The 15,689-nt window shown below is 45.3% G+C and overlaps 1 protein-coding gene across 1 annotated transcript in view; it reads right to left on the bottom strand.

Annotated features, from left to right (window-relative positions):
- MINDY2 (MINDY lysine 48 deubiquitinase 2) overlaps nt 1-15,689 on the bottom strand; it is an 87,708-nt gene that overhangs the window by 37,124 nt on the left and 34,895 nt on the right. Inside the window, exons 3-4 of the mRNA XM_012936101.2 lie at nt 9,805-9,869; nt 85-243 (exon numbers count right to left, since the gene is read on the bottom strand). Of these exons, the coding sequence (XP_012791555.2) occupies nt 85-243; nt 9,805-9,869 (224 nt within the window). The remainder of the gene's footprint in view (nt 1-84; nt 244-9,804; nt 9,870-15,689) is intronic.

Here is a 15,689-nt window from a genome sequence, read left to right as displayed (position 1 = left end):
GACAAACAAACAAAAAGGTCTTAATTTACAAATCAATAAACTTTTACTACTTTGTATTTATATAATTTATAATCTTCTACTTACCTGAGGGTCTACTAACCACCCATGGTACAAAGGAATATCAAGAAGGTCAAATACGATGCACTCGGGTGTATATTCAAATACTCGAACTCCAGTGAATTTCACATTGACATCCAAGCCTGTCTGAAGTTTGTGCAAAATTGCCATGGCATCACTCATATTCTAAAACCAGAAAGGGGAAGAGCAGTGGTGAGGAAAGTAGACAACAAAAAGATATTTAAATACAGGAACAGCTCTAATTTTCATTTATCCAATTCATTCACCCCTTCAGCAATTGTGTGTGTAGTTTGTTTTGGTGGTTTTTTCGGTTTGTTTGTTTTGGGGTCATGCTCAGTCTGGGTCAGGACTTACTTCCAGCTCTACACTTAGGGTCCACTCCTGATGGGTCTCAGGGAAGCATATGGTGTGCTGGGGACTGAGCCCAGGTAAGCTGTGTGCAAGGCAAGCTCCTAGCACTCCAGCCCCCCTTTACCAATTTTTTTAAGTACATGCTCTGTAAAAATACATATATATCTAGTGCAAATATGAACTCTTTGCAGAGTCTCTTGCCCGCACGCCTGGCTGTCTTCCCCGGGGCCCCTCGGAGGGGATGGGCTCCAGCTTCCCTCCCCACTCCAAGCAGAGCTCCTGGCGGCCGAAGACCACCGGAACCTAGCTGCAGCCATGCTGGAGGCTCCTCTCTACACGTTCGAACAGGCCTCATGCATGAAGGTACCAGCAGAGGAACCCAGGTGTGTGTGATCCCATCAACGGCCAACATCCAGAGAGACTTAAAAGCAAGCTCTCAGAAGTTTAGATATCTTTAGCCTACTTCTCCCTCTGGGAGAAACTGGCAACCTTCTGAGAGTTTCCTGCCCACATGGGACAGCCTTGCAAGCTTCCCATGGTGTATTCATATGCAAAATCCAGTAACAAGCTGGATCTCATTCCCCTGACCCTGAAGAGCCCCCAGTGCAACATCGTTAGGAGGGCCGAGTTGAAACAGACTTCTAAAATCTCAGGGAAAGGACGAAATGAAATGTTACTGAGCCCACCTAAGAAATCAGTGAATAACAGGATATTGTGATTGTTATTGTGTGTGAAATAAAACTCATTCACTATTTGATACGACAGTGAATAAAAAACAAAGTTCCTGATATCATGCATCTCACATTCTATAGAAGACAAATATCTAAATATATCATATGGAAATAATATAAAATATTAGGAAAATGGAGGAAAAGGAAGCCCAGAGTGACAAGGGTGAGGAGCCTCTCTTCAACCAGGGGTCTAAAGACCAGAGTGTCAAAGAGGAAGCCGCCTCCCATTTATAGGTAGGTGTGGAACAGAGCTGAGCGCTGGGTCCTGAAGAGAGATCTGCACACATGTTCAGCCCAGCCTAATGCAGCAGGAGCCCACGGACAGTGTGCATGCTCAGTGTTCTGTGGCGGCGGCGTCTGTCCACACACTGCTCTGGCACTGGCAGTTCTGACCGAGGCATGGCGAGCCCGTGACTGGAGAGTGTCGGGAAGATGCAGATACAGCGGGAAATGATTCAGCCTTTGAAAGGACATCTGGTTACATGCTACAACATGGAAGAAACTTGGAGACATGAAGCTGAGTGCCATGAAAGGATGAATCATGGATGGGTCTGGGGAGGTGGCTGGCGCAGAGCACATGTCTGTGCTCAACACCCAAGAGTCCCCGAGTCTGAGCTTCAGAACTGCCAAAAACATATATGAGGCAAATATGCGGAACCTCATATCTGGTCGCACTTGGGGTAGCCCAAATCATGAAAATCACAGGAGTTACCAGGAGGGAGAGATGGGGAGCTGCTCAATGGTCAGAGTTCCTCCTGTTTTACAGACAAACATGCCCTACAGATCTGTAACAAAGCAATATGAATGCTGTTAATCCTGCTTAAGGCTACACTCAAAAATGGCTTTGGTTAAATTAAAATTTTTGTTTTGTTTAGTTTTGTTTTTGGGTCACACCTACTGGTGCACAGGGGTTACTCCTGGCTCCTGCATTCAGGAATTACTCCTTGTGGTGCTCTAGGGACCATATGGGATGCTGGGAATCAAACCTGGGCCAGCCGTGTGCAAGGCAAATGCCCTACCTGCTATGCTATCACTCCAGCCCCTAAAATTTTTTTTAACCACAATTTTTTGTTTCCCTTTAGTCCTTATTTTGGAATCCCGTGGTGGTGATCTGGAGCCAGCACTGGCCTTCGTGCTGCCCCTCTGCCTCTCAGCAGTGGTCTTACTTCTCTCTGGTTTGTTTTGGGCTCCACCCAGTGGTGTTCTTGGCTTCACTTCTGGCTCTGCACCCAGGGATCATTCCTGACAGGCTTGAGGAATCACATGGGGTGCCTCGGTTCAAATCTGGATTGGCTGCATGCACGGCAAACACCCTCCCCACTGTACTATCTCTCCAGCCCCTACTTCTTTTATTTTGGTGGTGCTAGGTTAGCCTGATTTTTTTAAAAAAGAAAGATGCCACAAAAAGATATGTAGAAAGCGTAAATGTAAAAAATTAAGGAAAGACATCATCTGAAATTGTTACATACACTACGATTCCAACTGGCTTCTGCAACTGTGGGAAAGGTAAAAGCATGGAAACAATGAAAAGACCAGTGGTTGTGTGGGATTAGGAGGAAGAGATGTACAGGCAGATGCCAGAGGATTTTCAAGGGAGCTAAACTACCGTGTATACTATATGGTAGACACATTACACCCTTGCCAAAACCCACAAGCCATGTAACAGCAAGAGTGAACCCAATGTAAAAGATGGACTTTAGGTGATAATCATGTGCCAGTTCAACAATAAACATACATTCTGGCACAGAATATTGACAGAGGAGGTATTGTGTTCGAATGAAGGAGGGAGAAAATGGGTAATACTGGAACTTTGTATTTTTGACAATATGTGAACCTTTAAAAAAGGTTTAAAAATGATATTTTTAAAATGATACTTAAGGGGCCTGGGTGTGCCTCAGTGGCAGAGGAATTGCCTTGTGTGTGTGAGGTCTTAGGTCTTAGTTTGATTCTTGGCACTCCCGTACCACCTCCCCCCACCCCCCAAAAAAGGATAATTAGCAATCAAAACAAAATAGTGAGTTTAAAGAATCTCTGAGAAAAGACTTGTATCACTTGTCACCTCGCTGGTAATCTCATCGATTTGCTGGAGCGGATGCCAGTAATGTTTCTGTTTGACCCTGTCACGTACTAGTGTAGCCCAATGATCTGCTCGCTCCAGGAACATGAAGAGCCTCAAACCGTTCGCTCAGGGTCTTGACAAAGAAGTCTGACCATCTCGTAGGTGGGAGGCCAGGCATTCTTTTGACGGCCTGTGGAATCCAGTCGGTAACGGCTCTAGTCCAGCGATCGTCTCCAAATCGCATTATGTCTGGTCCATCTGATTTTCAACACCTTGGCAAATGAGGCAGCATCCCTGATTCTCAATCGTCGACAGAGGTAGGAACTCCGGATTCTTCCTCACTTGAAACGTGATATTCCAAGCATAGCTCTTTCGATTCCTCCATTGCCCCCTGGAAGATGTGCTAGATCCATCAGAACATTGGAGGGCAGTCATCTTGGTCTTATAGTTGGTGAAGGAAAGGCGGGCATTGCAAATACTTTTCCCGGCTTCTGCCACATCAGCCAACACTGCTGCTCTTCTCTCTTTGAGGTCTTCCTTTATTGCTTCTCTGCACAGCTTTGCAAACTTGGACGTTAGTTTGTGATTGCCTGAGACTTGTGCCAAACCATGTTGGCAAATGAGCTTGAGAGTTTTCGAAGATAATCATCTGTTTGTGGCTTTCTCACTCTCGGCATTCCTCGCACAATCATGGAGGTGCTTGAACCAGTCGACCATATTCCTCGTCGATGTTGTCAATGATGGCATCTTTCCATATTGCTGCAATAGTGCCAAAGAACTCCCAGTTGGTGTTTATTCTGGGAGTTCTTTCCTTAAACTTTGCAGCCCTTTCTCCCTGCTCCATGAAGTAGAATTTCACATTAAGGAGACGGTGGTCTGATCCCGTTTGGAATTTTGGGACAACAGCGACATCGGTCAGGCAAAACTGTCGATTGAATATGATGTGGTCAATTTTGTTGTGGAACTGTCCACTGGGAGACTCCCATGTCCAACGTTTAGATTCAGCCTTCTGGAACTGTGAGTTACCATGGATGGTCTTGGTTGACATGATGAACTCAGTCTGTGAGCCTGATTGTTCCATTCTAAGCTGTGGGTCCCGATGCGGAGTTCTTCGGGCGAACACCTCCAAATGCAGCAGTTATTTGTACCTAGGTTGAGAACCCAACATGAATGACCTGGCACCTAAGCTACGCAGGAGGAAGAGTGGCGTGGAACATCTTCAAGAGTGTCGGAGAAGTTGTTAAAAGGATGAAGAACCTTCAGCTCCGGGCACATCTTTTCGACTCCACCGTTCTTCCTGCACTAACATACACCTCAGAGACCTGGGCCCCATGAAAACAGGATGAAAACGCTATTCGGGCATCCCAAAGAACTTCTCCAGCTCCATGTAGAACTTCTTAACTTCTTCTTCGTTGTAGTTGGATGTTGGTGCATAGATGACGAAGACAGAAACTGCTGGCAATGAGCCACATCTATTCAAATGTAAGCGTCTGATTCAGGTTGTTAGGCATTCGAACGAATCAATGCTCATGGCCATGTTCGTGTTGACGAGGACACCGACACCACCGACGCCTCTACTTTCACATGTTCCGATGAACAGTTCTTCTCCAGTGTCAAAAACGGCGTGATGTCATAACACCTTCTCATCTCGGTCAGACCAGTGACATCGTACTTGATCTGCGCTTGCACCATCATGTCCTCAATAGATGCTTCCGATGCCAGCATATGTGCGTTGAAAGTACAGACAGACCCCTCGATGATTCTATGCCTCATCGTGGTGGGGGGTGGCAACGGTGCCAACCGGCAAAGAGTGAACCAACAGGTACTGCCCAGAGATGCAGGCAGGTGCGTGTTTGTCAGCATGTAGATCGTTACAACATGCCAGTCGACCAAAAGCTTGCATTCGGTAGACAGGGAGCACCTGCAAGGGCAATTAGAGGCCACCCTAAAAGCCTCAGTCCCTCTTGGAGAGCCCGGCAAGCTACCGAGGGTATCCCGCCCAAATGGCAGAGCCTGGTAAGCTACCCGGGGTATATTAGATATGCCAAAAACAGTAAAAATAATGGGTCTCATTCCCTTGACCCTGAAAGAGCACCCAATATGGCAGCATTGGGAAGAATGAGCAAGGAGAGGCTGATAAAATTCAGGGTCAAAGCAGGCTGCCGAAACAAAGGACTAAAATGACTGAGAAAAGACTATTATTATTACTTAAAATTTTATTTTGGCATACTTGGCTGTGCTCAGAGCTTACTCCTGGCGGGACCTGGGTGCTGAGGACTAAACTCAGCTCAGTTGTGTTCACGACAGGCACCTACAGCCTAAAGAATATCGGGTTGTTGCTTTTTTTTTTTGGTCTTAAGGATACACCTAGTGGTGCCTAAGGCTATTTACAGCTCTGTGCTTGGAGTTGCTTCCCGGCTTTCTTAGGGGACCATGCAGTGATGCAGTGTCAGGGACTGAATCAAGGTTAGTCATGTGCAAGGCAAGCCTTTCAACCCCTGCACCACCTCTCTAGCTCCAGAAATAAACATTCGAGATAAAGAGGATACAAGTGCAAAAACTCTGATATGGAATGATACGGACTGGAGAGAGCACAGGGGTGAAGGCCTGTGTGCTGCAAACGGCAATCCTTACCACACACAGTCCCCTGAGCACCACCAGGAGTGATCCCTGAGCACAGAGTCACGAGTAAAACCTGAGCAGTGCTGGGTGTTGGCTTGCCCCAACACAAAACAAATGAACAAACAAAATTAGTTTAATCCTGTGTCCAAGAATCAGCAAAGGGTTCATAAAGCTAGACAGAAACTGATGGAGTACAAAGTGGTGGGAGATGAAGTCTAATAGACAAAAATTGGATCATAACTACTAATTGGCCAAATTAAAGAGTCAATCCACCCACAGTCTGCTCCATAAACCAGGTCACATAAGCTCCACTGAGGAGTATTTGCCAGCGCTCGTCGTGGGCCAGACACTTAGCTCAGTGGACGGGTGCCATCTGCATACATAAGGTCCTGGGTTCATTCCTTGATACTCAAACAAATCCTGCTTTCCTATACATTTTAATACATTAAGTATGGACATACTTAGAGAATATACTCAGTGGCACAAATGAAAGACAAAACAAAATTAATAAACTTGCTAAATCCCACTGTTAATCAGATCCTGTATGGAAAATACAAAATAAGAGCAGACTATACAGTCTACCAGTGGGGCTCTTTACTCAAGGATGCCCAGGAAGCATTTATTCTTGTTGGAGGAGGAAGGGAAGCTCCCTGGCTGTGGTCAGGGGGCATAGGGGCTCACAAGTGACTCCCGGCCAAGCAGGCCATAGGTTCAGTGCAAGTGCACCTGGATGCAATGCTGTAGGGGTCACTGGGGCCTTTGAGGCTGCCTTGGGGAGCCTTGGGGCTGTAAATCAGCTTGGTCAGCCTACACGCCAGGCACATGCTCTAATCACTGTCCTATCTCCTGGCTTGAAATTTTGATTCCTATAACACAGCAGGGAAGGTGCTTGCACTTCATGCAGACCACCAGATGCTTCCCCAGCACTCCTGCCAAGATCAACCCTCCCCACCCCAAAATATAAAAACACAACTACACATAAAACCACAGAAATGATCTCTCTGGGAAAATAGTAACAATAGTGAGCAATTTTAGGACTATACATCTACTACTGAATTTTTCTTTTTGGGTTTTTAGGCCACTCCTGGCAGTACTCTGGGGACCACTTGGTGAGGAGGAATTGAACCTTGGACTCTGGCATGCACTCAGCCCCTGAGCTGTCTCTCTCTGTACACTTTATTTTTTTCTTGTATATATGTTGAATTTTTGGTTGCCACTTACCCAATTTTCCCTGGGCATATGATTCTAATAATTCCTGGAATCACGTTTACAGTACAACTTCTGGCAAATTAAAGATTACAGTTCTGCATTTGTCCCCAAACTCAGGCTTAAACATCTGCTCACAGGAAATTATGAAAAAGAACATACTTTGACAACATGCATATGGAATTTAAAACATCAGCTTAGATTCTGGCATATCAGTTTGTTATATACTGTTCTTAAAACTAATTGTAATCTAAACATGATACCTATTACTGCTTTTAAAGTTCTTTTAAATACAGGGGACTTTTTTCTGACATGTCTAAAAGATGCAGACAGGGTGGAGAGATGGTTCCACGGACTGAAGGTGTATGTTGCATTCGGAAGGCACAGGCTGACCCTGGCATCATCTGGGTCACAGCACCAAGCCAAGACTAGCCCCTAAGTACTTCTCTGCCCCTCCCTCCCCAAGAAATGCTAATAGTTGTTAGTGTTTATTTCAATTTTGAAAACAAAAATTTTGTGCCAACGATTTTCCAGTCTAAATCAGTGTTCCATGGGCAACTCTTCCCGGGGGCACAGGAGCAATCCCAGGGGTGGTCGGCGCCTCAGGTGCAACTGAGGCGGGTTTGGTTGGTTCATGTACAGAAGGAAGATTTCTAGGGATACACTGAGTGATTTCCCTCCCTCCCTTCTTTGCTCCCTTCCCACTTTCTTTCCTTTTCTTTTCTTTTTTGTTTCTGAGCCACAACCAGCTATATTAGGGAGGATTATTCCTGGCTCTGTACTCAGGATTCACTCCTAGAGGTGCCGAAGAGACCATATAGGGTGCTGGGGACCAAATCTGGCTCAGCCATGTGCAAGGCAAGTGCCCCACCCTCTATATTATGAGTGATTTATTTTTTGAACAAGGGCAGGAATGCCAAATAACTTCGGGAACCTTAGGTCTAGATAATTTTAATGGAATTATATCCTCCAGCTACAAAATAGACTTGAAGCAAAATACTGTTAACAATTGCAAACATTCATCAATTTTCTCAGTAGTGTTCAAGAGAAATAAAAGAATTTTAAGGTTGATAAGAAACTGTCATCTGTAATATTTAACTTCAAGTATTTGTATTAATTAAAACATCACACCAATTTCAAAGACTGATATACACTTGACATATAAATGATGTAAACTGAACCTTATAACTTTTTAAATATCTTTTACTGGTTTTATATATTAGAAGTCAACACAAGATTTCATTTGCTAAAGAGACTTGTGTTACTGAAAATATGTGGAAATCACTACAACAAATTCCAATAGAATTTAAATAACAGCATACTAATTTGGTTTTAACTATCTACTTATACAGTGAAACAATATGTTGGCTTTTAGATTCTATTAAGGACCATATTATCTGAACATCTGAATTAGATAACTTTGCAAGGCTGAAATCTTGCCAATTCGGTACTGCTGATGATTTGTACAAGACTAAGTGACAGTAACTTACAGTTCCAGCGATCTCCATTTCTTCCTTGGCGATACCTCCACTACAGAATCTGGCTCCTGGGGCTGGCGTGACAGCACAGCAGGCAGGTGCGGGCCTTGCCTGTGGCCAACCTGGGTTTGATCCCCAGCACCATGGATGACCCCTGGAGCCCCGCCAGGAGTAATCTCCAGAGCACCAAGCCAGGGTAACCCTGAGCACCTCCAGGGGTGCCTCCACTGCCCCCACCCCACCACCACCAAATAAATCTGGTTCCTGTTTGCCTTTTCAGAACACTGAAGAAAATGAAGCTCTCATTATTTCACCCAGCTCTGAAAATGCTGACCTGCTAACTTCTCCCATATCATAGAACAAAATCTAAAGAACAAGCCAACAAAACGGGCGCATTAAAATTATGTAACAGCAGATTTCATCCTGACATTATTTGCTCAATTTTCATCTAAATGTAAAAAAAATATAAATAAAATGAGAGGCATGAATGAATGGTAAATTTGACATGAAAGTCAATTTTTTAATTCCATGAGATAAAAATGCTCTTTTACATTTTTAAATAGTTGTAAAAAAGAAAAAGAATATGCCTGCAAAGCCACTGACAGAGACCAATAAATACACAGGTGAAAGACTATACATTAAAAAAAATTTTTTTTTTAAATTAATCACCATGAGATACAGTTACAGACTTATACTTTCGTGCTTACGTTTCAGTCATACAATAATTGAGTACCCATCCCTCCACCAGTGCCCATTCTCCACCACCAATGTTCCCAGTATCCATCCCCACCCTCACCTCTGTGGCAGGGCATTCGCTTTTATTCTCTCTCTCCTTTAGGGTATTGTGGTCTGTAGCACACGTATTAAGTGGCCATCATGTTCGATCTATAGCAAACTTTCGGCACGCATCTCCCATCCCAAGTGGGTACTCCAAGCATCCTTTACTTGGTGTTCCCTTCTTTATCTGAGCTGCCTTTTTCCCCAGCACGTGAGGCTGGCTTCCAAGCTGTGGAGTGATCCTCTGGGTCCCTATCTCTACTATCCTTGGGTGTTAGTCTCCCACTCTGTTGCTCCACAAATGAGTGCAGTCCTTCTATGTTTGTCCCTCTCTTTCTGACTCATTTCACTTAGCATGATACTCTCCATGTTAATCTACTTACATGCAAATTTCATGACTTCATCTTTTCTAATAGCTGCATAGTATTCTATTATGTACGTGTACCAAAGTTTCTTTAGCCAAGACTATACATTTTAATATAACAAAAATTGTGTCTATTACCTGCTCATAGTTTAAACGTTGAATTTCTGAAATTTCTTTTGGCTTTGCCTCAAGCATGTAATCTCCTGTAAAAAGAAATTGTGAAGTTGCCTTTTAGAAATATTATTTTCTGATTAAAATATTAAAACAATTGCTATATAAAACTGATAGCCTTAATCTTTTTTGTTTTTAGGTCAGTGCTCAGAACTTACTCCTGATTCTGCACATAGGGGTCACTACTGGCGGGTTTAAGGAGCATATGGAGTACTGGGGATCAAACCCAGGTCAGTCGTGTGTAAGGCAAGTACTCTGCCCACTGGACTATCACTCCAACCCCTCAAATATTTTCTTTAGTGGATTTATTATAAAGGTTTTAGATTATCTTTTCTTCCACTTTCCAAGATACTTTCTATGTACCAACATAGAAAACTTAAAAGACTGCACTGGGCCAGAGAAGTAGTCCCGAGGGGTTAAGGGACTTGCCTTGTGTCTCACTGACCCTTGTTAAGATTCCTGGCACCACATACTGTCCCTGGAGTTCTGTGAGAAGTGGCCCCTGTACACAGATCCAGGAGCTTGCCCTGAATAGCGCTGTCCTGCTTCACCACAACCCCAAACATGACTATTATCCACTAACTAATCCAAAATGTATTGTCAATCTTCAATTTTTTATCATTTTAAATAAACAAAAATTATTTTGCATTAAATAGCTGGCATCTTTTCATGTGTTTGTTGTTGCTGCAGTGCTGAGACTGAGCTCAGTGATGCATGTGGGACCAGGGTACCTGGGGTCCCTCCATACAAATGACAGGGGCTCTGCCACAGGCCCTGGCCCTTTTTACCAGTGCATTATTATGATCATTACCAATACTGGCCTGGGGCCATCCCAGGAATGCTGCAAGGGGACTACTGCTCCTAGCAGGGCTCCAGGGGTGGAAGCAGGGACATCTGTGTGCGAAGCCTGCGCGTCACCCTTGACAACATCCCCAGTGCTCATATTGGTGTGGTTGTTGTTCTGAGCCCTTCAGTAGTGCTCAGAGTACTCCTCGCTCTGCACTTAGTAATTACTCTGGTGGGCTTGGGGGACTCGGTGGGAATAGTGAGAATCAAACCCAGGTTGACCCCATGCAAGGCAGGAGCCCTCTCCACTGTACCACTGCTCCAGCCCCCTATTATTTGTACTTTTAATTAGCACTTGAATATCACAAAATATAAGAATGACTTTATCCCACATAAGCACAAAAACTTCAAAAGTATTAATTTGTTTCATTTCTTGTTTTGTTTTGGGGGACCACATGTGGTGTTAGGGAGTAAAACCCAGTCGGTCACGTGCACAGTGAGTACTATACCTTCTGTACTTTCTTCTGGTCCCAAATTAATGGCATCAGAAATAAATAGGCATCAGAAAATATCTATTTAACTGGGTTGAGTCCTCAACCCAGTATTTAGTTGAAAACTATGTTTTAAATTCACTCTCTATATTATTATTTTTTTTTGTTAAGGAATCCCACCCAGCTGTGGTGTGATCATTTGGTTTCCTCATTTGCCAAAGGAAGAGCTGTGCACTCTGGGATGTGTGAATTTCCCCTCTCTGTCCTCCTGTTCCACTGTTAGCATCTCTACTCTTCTGCCCTCTGACTCTGCTGACATGTCTGGATTCTTCAATTATGAAGGCTTCTAACAGCAAAAGAGCTCATTTGGCTTTGGAAGGTAGACAAGGGTCAGTGCAGCTGGTAAAAACTAGCAGAAGATGAGGTGAATGGCATCCACTCATGGAGCAAAATGGAGTGACAACACGGTTCAGGTTAACACTAAAAGAAATAAAATGCAAGCTAACTCTTTTTGGGCATTTTGGTTTGCAGGAGGGAGGGAGGAAGGGAGCGAGCGAAAGGGAGGGAGACAGAAGAGAGAGAAAGAGAGAGGCAGAAAGAGAGAGAGGGAGCCCGCCGCCAAGATGTGATCCCGGGGGGCCGCACGTGAGTGTGGCCTCTCTGCAGCTGCACGAGCGTGAATCCAGACCCAACTAAACTACTTTCGGCATGGGCAGCTCCTCGCAGAATGTCTCCAGCCTGAGAACTAAGCCTCGGCCCCATGCCCGCCCAGGAGGGGAAAGGTATTTCTCTCTCCGGCCTCTTACTTGCCGGGGGGTAAAGGGCGTGGTGACCGCCATATTATGACGACCACAGATGGGGTTTACAAGCTTGCAATGATCCAATATCTGGAAGAAATCTCCCTGGACTTAGTTGTTAAAGTATAGAAATCCAAAACCGACCTCATATCTCTTCACAACAGGTCTGACTCTAGTGGGGTACTCCTAACAATAATAGTGAGGTTTGTGTTGAAATATTGAATGTAACCTAAGAAAACAGAAAGTAAAGTGAAACTTATCAGTTACAAGGCGGCGGGGGGGGGGGGGGGCGGGATGGGAGGTGTACTGTGTGGGCTTTTTTTTTTTCTTTTGGTGGTGGTATATGGGCACTGGTGAAGGGATGGTTGTTTCAGCACTGTATAACTGAGACTTAAGCCCGAAAGCATTGTAATTTTCCACATGGTGATTCAATAAAATAAAATTCTTATTAAAAAGAAAAAGAAAGAGAGAGAGGGAGGGAGAGAGAAGAGAGGCAGAAAGACGAAGAGGGAAGGAGAGAGAAGAGACAGAAAGACAGAGAGAGACGGAGGGAGAGAGAAGAGACAGAGGAAGAGAAGAGAGAGAGAGAGAGGGAGGGAGAGAGAGGAGAGAGAGACAGAGAGAGGGAGGGAGAGAAGAGAGAGACAGAGAGAGGGAAGGAGAGAGAGGAGAGAGAGGGAAGGAGAGAAGAGAGAGACAGAGAGAGAGGGAGCGAAAGAGGAGAGGAGAGAGAGAGAGAGGCAAGGGTAAGGTGGTGGGAGGGCAACTGGGGACACTGGTAGTGGGAAATGTGCACTGGTGCGGGGAAGACTGCTGGAACATTATATGACTGACACCCAATCATGAACAACTTTGTAACTGTGTAGCTCACTGATTCAATTAAAAAATAATTTAAAAATAAATAAAATGCAAGCTACAACTGCAAGCCCAAGTATGACTTCAAATTTATACCTCATAACTTCACATGATGTAGAGCCAGTTTTTAAACAGTAAAAAGTGAAATTGACAATTTTTACTTAACCCAGTATATTACTATTTCAACATGTAACCAATATAAAACATTACTGATACTTTGTATTTCTTTTACATTTTGTCTTTTGTCTTTGAAATCCAAAGTCTATTTTACACTTAATAGACATCTCAAAATGCACTGGCAACACTTTAAGTGGTAAGAGGTTACCAGTAAACTTTGTAGACTTGGGGCCAGAGCCAAAGCAGAGCCAGAAGGGCACCTGCCGCGCACAGGGCCAACCTGGATTCCATCCTCACCACCTCCTATGACCCCCCAAGCCAGGAGTGATCCCTAAGTGCAGCGATGACAGTATACCCTGAGAACTACCAGGTGTGGGCCATACCCCATCCCACCCTCCAAGAAAAAAAACCCAATACTGTAAACTTCTGTAAATGTGATAATTTAGGAACAAAAAAGGCAGACATTAGCGATATATGGAAAAGATAGATAGAAAATTGGGCTTCGAAGTCTATAACCTCATTAAATTATGTGTGGTGGGAACTCAAGTACCTGTTGCTGTATGACCACATGTGGATTATTGTTAGTACTTCCTAACAGGTTTCTATCAGGTGATCTTGAAAACTACATTTAGGGGCTGAGCAATAACAGCGGTGAAAGCACTTGCCGTGCATGTGGCTGCGGGGTGGCTGTGGTTACAGCAGTGGTTCAACTGGCTCTGCCTAGAGTCCCCCACCCCTCAGCACCTCCAGGAGTGGCCCCTGAGCACAGAGCCAGGTGTACCCCCAGCCCCCCCTCCAAGAAACAGTACTGGCCGTGTGCACCTTCCCTGCAGGCACCGGGCTCAGTCTCAGTGCCCGGCCTGCACCAAGCAGAGCCCCAGCAGCCACGAGCAGCTCCTGCAGCTGGGAAGGAGGGTGCTCTCCAGCGGGCACGCACCTGGTCCTGGAGCACACTGGCCAACCACGGCCACGGGGAAGAGAGTGATCTCTGTGGGGCTGGAGCGATAGCACAGTGGGGAGGGCGTTAGCCTTGCACGCGGCCAACCTGAGTTTGATTCCCAGCATCCCATTACTCCTGAGCACCGCCAGGAGTGATTCCTGAGTGCAGAACCAGGAGTAACCCCTGTGCAGCCGGGTATGACCCCCTCCCCCCCAAAAAAAAGAGAGAGTAATCCCTGAACTGCCTCTGGTGCCATATAAGCTCATTAATGGCCATAATCCAGAGTCTCACAAATAAATCTCAGAAGAGAGCCCTCCTCACCCCCAAAAAAGAGTGATCCCCTGTTGAGCATGAGTGTACCCTGCACCCTTTGCCATGGTCAAAGGTATGTGTGAACCCTGGGAGTACCAAAGTCAGGTGTGAGTGCAACATTGCGCCCCACCCCCACAACAACTACCCAGGGGCAGGAAAGGTGTGGCGGGAATTAGACACAGAAGAACAGCACTAACATATCACTTCCCTTCGGAAATAGATGGGTGCAGCTCCAGCTTTGGATCCCCAGCTCAACCCCAGTGCCCTGGGTGTGGCTACAATGAAAAAGCCAAAAAAGAAAGAAAAAGAAACTGGACTACTAAAGTAAATCCCAACTCCACCTCCTGGCTGTGACTTAATTCAACTTAATCTAATTCAAACTCAAATTCTACAGCAAGCAGACTTCCCTACTGTCCAGCTAGACTTGTTTACTGTTCCTCCAGATATGCCTTACACATTTCACCTGCAGCTTGAGTTTAAAATAGTCTCCACTAATGCTGTGACATTCTTTCTACATTCTTTCTCAGCACTCAGATTCCAACTATATTTAAAACCCAACATGGGAACTGTAGAGTTAGTACAGCAGTCATGGCACATGCTTTGCATACGGCTGACCCAGTTCAAAAACCAGCACTACGGTCTCCTGAGCACTGCTAGGTGCCGCCCTGCAGGCTCTGAGGACCACCAGGGAAGGTTCTAGAGGTCCCTCAAGCTCTACGGGGATGGCTAATTCGAGCACACTGCATGCCTGGGCCCAGCAGTGAACTGCCAGCCCCACAGAAAATCACGAGTAGCCCTGGGCACCATTTGGGAGACCCAGGCAAAAAGACAAACAAATGAAAGCCAGCAGAAGTCACATGCTCTCCACTAAGCCTCTTCCTACTCCTCAGACCCATCCACCTCTCACAAGTTATCTGCATTGAGGGTTCCATTTACTGGCCACTTAGGCGCTCGCTCACCATTTTCTCCCCTTCACTGCACTCAGTTTTTTTTTCTTTTGCCCCAAGGAGACAGAAACTGACTCCTGAGGGGAAGGAGAAGTATCTCGTATATTATCATAATCTGTGGCTTTCAAAGGGCCAAGCAAGCCAAGAGACACAGAGTGTACCTGAGGGACTAAAACAGCCTTGAAGTGCGCAATTGGCAAGAGTCTGGGGTGAGGATATAATGACCAAAACCTGAGAAAGGATGAGTAGAAAACTGGGTTTACAGGAGGTTGTTTCCATGGCTTGGAGGCTGGTCTCTCATTCTGGGTAACTCAGGGAAGGGACCACCAAGTAAAATGTGGTTGGAGGTTATGTGGGGGAAAGATGATGCGGGCCCAATATAGACTAGAGACTGAACACAATGGCCACTCAACACCTTTATTGCAAACCACAACACCTAATCAGAAAGAGAGAACAAAAGGGAATACCCTGCCATAGTGGCAGTGTGGGGTGGGGGGAGACGGGACTGGGGAGGGGGGGAGGGATGTTGGGTTTACTGGTGGTGGAGAATGGGCACTGGTGAAGGGATGGGTTCTCGAACTTTGTAAGGGAGAAACATGAGCACAAA

Source organism: Sorex araneus, chromosome 10, assembly GCF_027595985.1.
Source record: "Sorex araneus isolate mSorAra2 chromosome 10, mSorAra2.pri, whole genome shotgun sequence".
NCBI classification, from domain to species: domain Eukaryota; kingdom Metazoa; phylum Chordata; class Mammalia; order Eulipotyphla; family Soricidae; genus Sorex; species Sorex araneus.
Note: the sequence above shows the minus strand (reverse complement) of the source record. Positions and strands in the feature narration are given on the sequence as shown.